General features: G+C 48.3%; 1 protein-coding gene across 1 annotated transcript in view; it reads right to left on the bottom strand.

The window, feature by feature from the left end:
- Positions 1-791: 791 nt before the first annotated feature.
- The window catches only part of GABRA3 (gamma-aminobutyric acid type A receptor subunit alpha3), a 57862-nt gene continuing 49660 nt past the window's right edge, over positions 792-8993 (bottom strand). Inside the window, exons 8-9 of the mRNA XM_041424329.1 lie at positions 8057-8268; positions 792-1347 (exon numbers count right to left, since the gene is read on the bottom strand). Of these exons, the coding sequence (XP_041280263.1) occupies positions 1018-1347; positions 8057-8268 (542 nt within the window). The 3' untranslated portion in view covers positions 792-1017. The remainder of the gene's footprint in view (positions 1348-8056; positions 8269-8993) is intronic.

Here is an 8993-nt window from a genome sequence, read left to right as displayed (position 1 = left end):
CCAGAGGAAGATGAAGGGGAAGCTGGAAGAAGGGGCTGGGACAGAGAGGATCTGCTAAGAAGGATAAGTGGATGGGGCCATAAGAGAAAGTGACAGACCATCCACCTGAGCAGGGGTTCTGTGGTTTCCAGTCCTGATGCTGGGCGCATGCAGCTTCAAGCTGCCATCTCCTCCAAGGCTTTGTAAAGCTTCTGCCTGGACTTCCTGACTGGTGCTGAGGAAAATGAACTCTCTGGTGGGAACCACACTTCCTGCTAACATGAACTGCCCCAGGATAGCAGGATGCCAGCCAGACAGGACCTTTCTGGTCTGGAGAGACAAAACCAGCTGGGTTTGGTGAAAACAGAGAGGAAGAAGGCCTGCAATACCTACAAGATGCTGCCAGCCGTGCAATGGCTCTGGGGACCACAGCAGTGGTAGAATTGCCCCAACAGGCTCCAACTGGCCCATGCCAGGCTGCTCCCCTGTCCCCACAGGTGACCAGCTCACCTGAATTCACAGCCCAGGTACAGGACCCAGCATGAAGTGCCAGGCACTGAAGAGGAGCCTGGCTGAGTGACTGACACACCCTGCAGCCAGGTGTCCAGGAGCATCCCCCATGCCAGGGCAGCACATTTCAGAGGAGGAGGAGCCCCACAGCAGCAGCCCCTGGGGACAGCATGAAATGGCAGAGCATGAAGACCATGGGGACCACAGGAGGTGGCAGAGGAGAGATGGCAGCACAGGAGGATTTGGTGAGATGGGTGACAGCAGACTTAAGATGTTAGAGGCACAACTTGTTATGATCCCTTATTATTTTTTTTAGCTTTCATCATCAAAGTAAACAAAACCAAAGTATATATGGGATTAAATTAAAATCACAGTTTTGTTTACATTATAAAAGAGTGAAATTGAAATCATAATCATAATCATAATATCAAATGAACAATAACAATTAAACAAAACAAGAAAAGAAGAAAGCCCTGGAGAATTCCTGCTGGGATGATGCTCACAGATGGAAGGTTTGTGTGACCTGTTTTATTGTTTGGGGATCATTCCCTTGATAGCTGACTCCCGGTTCACATAGGTGGCCCAGTAGACCAAGTTGAAAATGGCAAAGAGGACTGGGAAGACGATGCGGGACATCTTGTCTACCTTGCTGACGCTGTTGTAGGTCTTCTTGCTCTCGGGGAGCTTCTCCTCCAGGCGGGGCATCTTGGGGGGCACGCTGGTGGCAGTGGCGGTGGCAGCAGCACTCTTGGAGATGGTGGGCAGGCCGGGCTCCTTGGAGATGTTCAGGGCGTAGGTGGTGCCAACGATGTTGTAGGTGTTGTTGGTTTTCTTGGCCAGCGCCACCGGCTCTTTTTTCTAGGGGAGGTGGGAGGGGAAAAGAAATAACAAACAAACAGAGATGAAGTGGCAGAGAACGGCACGGAGAACGTTCTGTCCTCTGAGTTTACCTGCTCGTCCGGGTGAGAAGGTGGAGAAAGGTGTGAGGAGCAGGAGGCCAGGAAGGGAGGAATGTACCTTGTGAAAGGAGAATGCAAAAGGGAATGACACCCCGTGCGGTCATCCTTGGGGAAGAACTGGATTTTCTGCTTGGCTGGCTGCTTCCTGGGTCAGGTGAGAGGAGGACACAGCACACAGGATTACAGCTTGATTTTATTTTTTTGGTGGCAAAAAGCCATGTTAAGAGTACGGGCAACAGCATTGCAGTATTTTTGCACAATATTTCAATGCCCTGAGTTCCTCACAGGAGCGCCTTGCAATTTAACATAATGATGTTCAAATTGTTTCTGGAACCCTTTAGAGCACCTCGTGATCCACCCAGGTCAGATACAGAACAGATGGAAGGCATTTGCACCAACCAGGATTTCTGGGATGCTCAGCACAGCACTACAGGGCAGAGGAAAACCTTTCCTCCTGCCTTCCTACCCAAGGGAGGCTGAAAATCACGGGAGGTAAGGGGCTCTGGGGGACAGCACATGTGCTGCAGTGAGGACAAATTGCAGAGAGGATGGCACGAGAGGCCCCTGTGTGTCAGATGTGATGCACTGAAGGATGAGGGTGAATGCTGGGGACAGACACTTCAGTGTTCATGAGGATGGGTGGACAGGAAGATGGACCTAGGGGATCATGACAGGAGTTCCCCCTCTCTGGGGATCTTCCTGCCGCTGCCAGGGACCTGAGACCAGCTGCACTGTGTTGTGTAAAGCAACCCAAGGCTACAAGGAGAAAGCCACTGAATGAAATCTGCACTCAGGTACCCCCTGGGTGCCCCCTACTACACCAAGAGCCAGCACCAGACACAGCAGTGCCTCATGGTGGGACCCTGGTCTCTAAACTCAGAACAAGGTGTGCCTTTGGATGATTTTTTTCTGCTCAAAAGCAACTGAAACAAAAGGTGAGGCTCATCCAGGCATTTCCCAGGGCTGCTGGGCATGGTCATGCATGTTCCTGTGAGGGAAGCACTTCAGGAGGAGAGAGGGATTTGGCTTTCAGTGCTGCACTTCCATTTTAAATGTGTCTACAGTCACCATGGATATTCCTGGTTACCTTAGGAAATGAATTTTCCACAGGGATTTTCAGAGGGACACTAAAAGCAGACTTCTGTGCAATCTTTAAACCCCTCTCCAATAACACCACAGCAATTACAGAAATTAACTTTTTAGGAGGAGGTCTAGATGTCTTCAGGCTCCAGACCAGACTAAACCACTGTTTGGACTATATTCACAGTTTTTTATGGTCTTTAACAATTAACTGAGTCTGATTCTGCAGTCATTAGAGCCATGTTAACACATTCCCTCTGCACAGCAGATGAACTTTTCCTGCTAAAGAACTGACAAAAAAGCAAGTAAAGGGCTAAAGATGCTTTGCCTATTAGAACACTTAAATATGCTTAAGTATGATTACTTATTAACATAGCTACAGGAGGCAATAAAATAATTAAAAATCAGTAATGAAATGAAAAACAGAATGTTGTTCACAGTGATTGGCAGTGCACTGTGATTACCTCAGTATTAATCAGCCATGTTATTCATTAGAGGAATAAGATGAATACCATTGACATGACATTTTCAACCTGGACAGCCTTCCTGCCCCAGAGTTTGGAAAGTGGATCCATATGAAAACAGCTGAAATGGAGCAAAGTCAGGCAAATCTGGTGCTGTGGGTGGTGACAGCGAGCTGCTGCTCCCAATAGTGTGATCCAGAGACCCCAAGCATTAATTTGGGCTCCCCTGGACCTCAGATCAGGATGTTCAGGCTGGGCAAAGGCTTGGGAACCTTCAGCCAGGGCCTTTTCCCAGCTGCCCATGGAGTCCTCACCCTGGCAGAGCTGGGAGCACCCAGAACACCCACACTGCCAACCCACTGGAGGCATGCATGTGCTCTTCATTTGTTCTGCCCCTGAGATGTCAGAGAAATGGTTCAGCCTGATTGCTGGGCTTTATAAACAAGTTTTTCAAGCAAGGTTTTGACACTCAAACAAAGCAAAATGTGCTTGTTGCTGTCAGCTGCAAAGTAGCTCCCAGCCTTCACCCTGCACCTTTATCTGTGAGGAATTCCACATCCTCCTGAAACAGGAGGAGAGAGTGGATAAACAGGAGGAAGCCCCACATTTGCTTTGAAAACTTGTCCTATTTAAAAGATGTATTCTGCAACGCAATTCCTGCACTTATGGTGCCATTGGGGCCCAGGGAGACTGAATTGCTGCACAAAGATGTCCTTGTGCTGGTCTCCTGAGGGAAAAGCTGTAGAATGTGGTGTAGAGATAAATCTGTTCCCTAGATAGTGCAGTCTGACAAGTTGTTCAACAACACACACACTGGAAAATAATAGTATTTTTTGCTAAAAATTCTTGTCTTCGAGCCTCTCTGATGAGGAACTAACAACAGAACACCTAAATTATGGGAACTACTGCTTCTGTCTATGATTTGCTTGAGATTCAGTTCTCTGTTCCTGCTCCTTGGCAGGAGAAAATTCGGATTGGAAGCGCTATGCCTCTGACAGGCAACTCTGAGTCACCAGTATCTGCAGAACTCGGGAAATCCATTTCTCCAGAATGACTTGTCATTCTAGAGAAAAGTCACTTTAGTGACCCCCAAGCAGCTCCAGTCTCTGACATACCTGTATCCCATAACTCAAAGCCCAGCAGCTGCAGTTGCTGTTCCAGCAAAGGTATCACTCCTTCCCCATACCAAACCGAAATTCCTCCTGCAGCCTGCCAGAGACTTCATAATTTAGATTATATGGGACTCGTCCCAGTGATCTTAGGCTCCCTGGATCACTGACAAAGAGGTTGGATGGATTAAATGATCAGCCCAACACACCACACAGTGATGAGAGAAAAGAGGGTGAAATGCTGCTGAAGAATGATTCATGGACTGTGCTGAAGGTGCTGAGGACATAAATCACTGGCAGTGTTATCACAGAATCCATTAGGTTGGAAAAGACCTCTGGGATCCTCATGGAAATCATGGAGATTGCAAGTACAAAGAACAAAGGACACATGGGCTGCAGAGCATGACTAGCAGGGAATATCCCAGCAAAAACATTGACCATAGTGAGGCAGACAAAAAGGAGAAGGGTCTGAACCATCCTGAGCCCTGAAGACTCAACCTGGTTGAAAATGGTGGCCTGTCAAGGTTGGTTCTAGTTCCTCTAGGATTGGAACAAAGAGGCCACAAATGGAAAGAAACTAAGGAAAAAGAAAAATGATTCCCAAGGGAGCTGGATCAAAGGGCAAGGTGGAGAATTGAGTGGGTTGCACAAAAATCCAGGTTTCTCCAGCCAGTAGAAAAGGCACCTCATGCATGTTTTTCTTAGTAAAAAGTACATTAAAAGTCAGGACCCAACCTCACCATGCACTGAAGAACTATTATCTCATAACCGAAATAAAGATCCAGGATTATTGGTCTATCCAAAGCATGTTCTGCTTTTATGTATCTGGGTGCAGATACTTGTGCTGGTTTTGTTGTTTCTTGACACAGAATTTCAGGGTAAATGCCATTCAGGCACAGACACAGAGCTAGATCAGCTTTGATGCACAGACATGACACTGCAGGCAGAAGAAGGTTTAAGTGTCTTCCAAGAATCCAAAGCATCTTCCATCCTGAGAAACAGACAACACTTTTTGTGGTAAACTCACTGATAATGTCATCCTTGCAGTTTCCCAGCAGCAAAGTCACCCTTCCTTCTTCTCTCTTTGGATCCTCACTGTCACAGCCACTCAAAAAATTACCTTGAGGTGGTCATACTTGTGGCTGGGATGGTGGATGATCTCTCTGTCCAGACACAGCCCTTCTGTCCTGAAGTGGATGCTTTTTACAAGGTATTTTGAGGATGACGGAGGTCGGGAGCTTTGCTGGCTACTGAACCCACTCAGTAGCCAGCAAATTCAATCTCTTTGGCTTCTCACTCATCTTGCACCTCTCTGCCATCTCACACCTTCCTCCTGATGATGTTTTGTTTTTAAAAGTCACCTTTCCTTTCCTAACAAGTTTTCCTCTTTGGACCCAAATACCTCTCTTCAATTTGATCTGCACTTCTAGGCTGGTTGCAGCCACTCTACCATACAAAAAGAAAATAAACTTTTCAGCTACAATTAGCAATTACTGATGGCAGGTTGGAAAGGCTTGGAAAAAATCTTTAGGTCCAAAAAACATAAGTAAAACCTTATTGGAGTGCAAGCTAAAGGGAATTTTTGTGACATCTATGGTGATATCTGCTGTTTTTCATTGGAGAACTGCAGAGAATGTGCAGAGTAGCTCCCAGCTAGAACCAGCTGTGGCTACAGCCAGAACATCATCATGATTTTATGATGCAGAGACCAGCAATTCACCAAGATCAGCCCAGCATTTTAAATTCTACCTGAAAAAACCCTAGGTTTTCCCATCTAAACCAATGGTTTGTCTGAGGGGGAGAAAAAAATGAATAAACACACTGGGAGTGTCTGTCAGCAACCAGCAGCAAAGTGATTTTGTCCAAGTGGCATGGGAAGCATTGCTGCTGCCTACAGTAATTTTTTTCCTTGCTCATGCAACCAAACCTGGAGTGAGGATCCTTGCCATCACACCAATAAAGAACATTGCTTTTTGCTGGGGAGAGGGATCTCCAGAGACCAGGGCTCAGCCTGGGCTTCTCACTGGCAGATTTACCCTTAATACAAACACTTTAAAATGCCAGTAGTTACTCTTCTGCTTCTTCCTTTTGTGGTTTCAACCACCTGTCATGTCAATTGTTTCAAGAAGAGCTAATTAAAGGCTGAAACTGAGCCAATGAGGCACCTCCATTGCGTAGCAAATTCACTGCTTGGAAATACTCATTGGAATAAAGATGAAAAGCAAACATGTTGGCACATCATATTCCTAAGCTCCCTGAAAGCCCATCACTCTTCAGGTAGCTCTCTTGAGCTGCAGAGACTGGGACTAAGTTTGCTTCTTTAGTATAGATCAGAGATAGCTTGAAAAAGCATCCTCAAATTTGGAGCCCTTCCTGATTCTCCAGGTTGATACCAGTTGCAGTAAAGCCATGGAGAGCTCCCCCTCTGAAACACTCCTGGTGCTGCTTTGTTTTCCTGTTTGATTATCATGTACAGGAACATTCTGAGTGCTCTTACCCTATTGTTTCAGCACTGTTAGTCTTGTGGTGCTGGGTCAGTGAATAAATTGAGGAACACGCTGCTTCTAAGATAAACTGCAGCTTTTGAGCCTTTACTGCTTTTGCCACCCAGTTCACATAACTGCCCAAGGCTGTGTGAATCCTGACTTTGTGCTGATTTGCCCATCCCTGAAAGGGACACCATGGCTTTGAGGACCTGTCCTGACTCTTTGCTCATGCCCATGACTCAGGAAAGGTTTCTCTCATCTCTAGAGGCCAGGTTAGCATCACTGCTTGTGGTGGAAGTGGAAGACCATCACCTGACCTCCTCTGGATGCTTTCTACCATGATTCTGTTGCTCAGACCACAGCTGCAAAAGCAAACAGATAGACAGAGTCCAAGAAAGACAAGAGAGAGGCATCCATGGCTCTGTTCTCCTTCTTTGACCTCCACACCAGAGAGATGACTGGCTGCTGTCTTCCCAAAAGTTGCTGCAATTCTGTCAGGTGTTTAACATACAGCCCCACAACAATTTCCAACAACACATTAAAATGCAAAGGAGAAAAATATAAAGGCTCCAGAACCAAGAACAAGGACAAAGCTGATTTTCAAATTGATTCAATAAATATAAACAAGGAGCAGCATGCTACAGTAAGCGATTTCTCTGCGCAGCCAAGATTAAATCAGTTCAGAGGGAGGGGGGCACAAGCAGGGGTAGCAGAGCCTGTCAGGATGAAGCTGCCAGAGAGGCTGATCCCGAGTGAGGAGGGAAAATGTGGGTGATGCCAGGCATTAATCTGCTGCCAGTTGGCATTTGGGATTGCTGGCTTCCCACCCACCCCCTGTGCCCAGCTTACAGAGCAGCAGCTGCTGGCAGCTGTGGGCAATGGCACCAGTGTCAGAGCTGGCCAGGGGACAGGGCTCAGTGGGTGTCCTGCAGCATGTTTGGGTTTTTTGGCATGCTAGCAACAAGGAATGGGGTTGGAGGGCTGGGTTGGGTTGGTTCATTGGTTTGGGAGGGTTGGATGGGGGTTTGGGTTGGAAAAAAAAGGAAGGAGACACAGAACCACCAGCAGAGCAAACCCAAAGCACGGATGTTCCCCCTGGCAAAAAGCCATACAGAGACAGAGGGAAGAGCCAGCAGCCATGCCTGCGTGTTCCCCTCCAGCTAAGCACACTGACCAGCCCCAGGCCATTCCTCCAGCCCCAGGCCATTCCTCCAGCCCCAGGCCATTCCTCCAGCCCCAGGCCATTCCTCCAGCCCCAGGCCATTCCTCCAGCCCCAGGCCATTCCTCCAGCCCCAGGCCATTCCTCCCAGCCCTCAAGAACCGCTGCAGTCAGGACCTGGGCTGGGCAGGCAGTGAGTATCATCCAGCCCCCGGAGTGCTGCGGGGCTGCACGTTACCCACTGCTGTGCCTGGCACAGCTCCCTCGGGCAGCGTTTCTTCCCCACCCCCTCCCCCAGCCTTGGCTGACCTTCATCTCCTGGGCCTCCAGCACCTTCTTGCCATCCCAGGCCCAGCTGCGCTTGGTGAAGTAGTTGACGGTGGCGAACTCGATCAGCGCAGAAAACACAAAGGCATAACAGACGGCTATGAACCAGTCCATGGCCGTCGCGTACGCCACTTTGGGTAAGGAGTTTCTGGCGCTGATGCTTAGTGTGGTCATGGTGAGCACCGTGGTGACACCTGCGGGGGCACAGCAGGGCACAGGGGTGAGATCACAGGGCTGAGATCGTGCACTTGTACCTGTTTCTCTCAAAACTGCTGCCACTCCCTTCATGGGAAAGTAGGAGGCACCTCCTGAGCCACATTCCCGCTGCAGTTAAGGGAGGCTTACCCAGAGCTAGTCCTTAGTGCAACTCAGAGAATAACTGAACAGGAGGTCAGGTTCACAGAACCATAAAATCACAGGATGGCCTGCGCTGGAAAGGACCTTAGAGACCACTTGGTTCCACCCCTGCCACAAGCAGGGACACTTTTCACTATCCCAGGTTGCTCAAAGTCCCCTCCAGCCTGGCCCTGAGCAATTCCAGGGATGGGGCAGCCACAGCTGCTCTGGGCAACAGTTTGTCCAACCCCTGCTCAAATCAGGGCCAACTTCATGTTGCTCAGGGATTATTCTTGTTCAGTTTTGAGTACAATCAATGGCAAACATCTTCATTAAGATGAAGACAACCTTCATAACTTTCCCCAAACTGCAGTGACTAGAGCTCTGCTCTCCATAAGAGTCCTGGCTCACAGGGAAGCACCTGCACTGCATTCCTCAGCTGCTGGCAGGGTGAGGTGCATGGTGCTACACCCAGCTCATGTAGAATATGTCACAGAGAAGCCTCTATTTGCTTTTGCTACAAAATAAAAATAATAAAACAACAGTGAAAAGAGCAGCTAGATGGTTGTGAACCTCAGGGAGG

This window comes from Onychostruthus taczanowskii, unplaced genomic scaffold (genome assembly GCF_017590055.1).
Source record: "Onychostruthus taczanowskii isolate IOZ18803 unplaced genomic scaffold, ASM1759005v1 scaffold81, whole genome shotgun sequence".
Lineage (NCBI taxonomy): Eukaryota > Metazoa > Chordata > Aves > Passeriformes > Passeridae > Onychostruthus > Onychostruthus taczanowskii.
The sequence above is the reverse complement of the archived record's forward strand: the minus strand, read 5'-3'. Positions and strand labels throughout refer to the sequence as shown.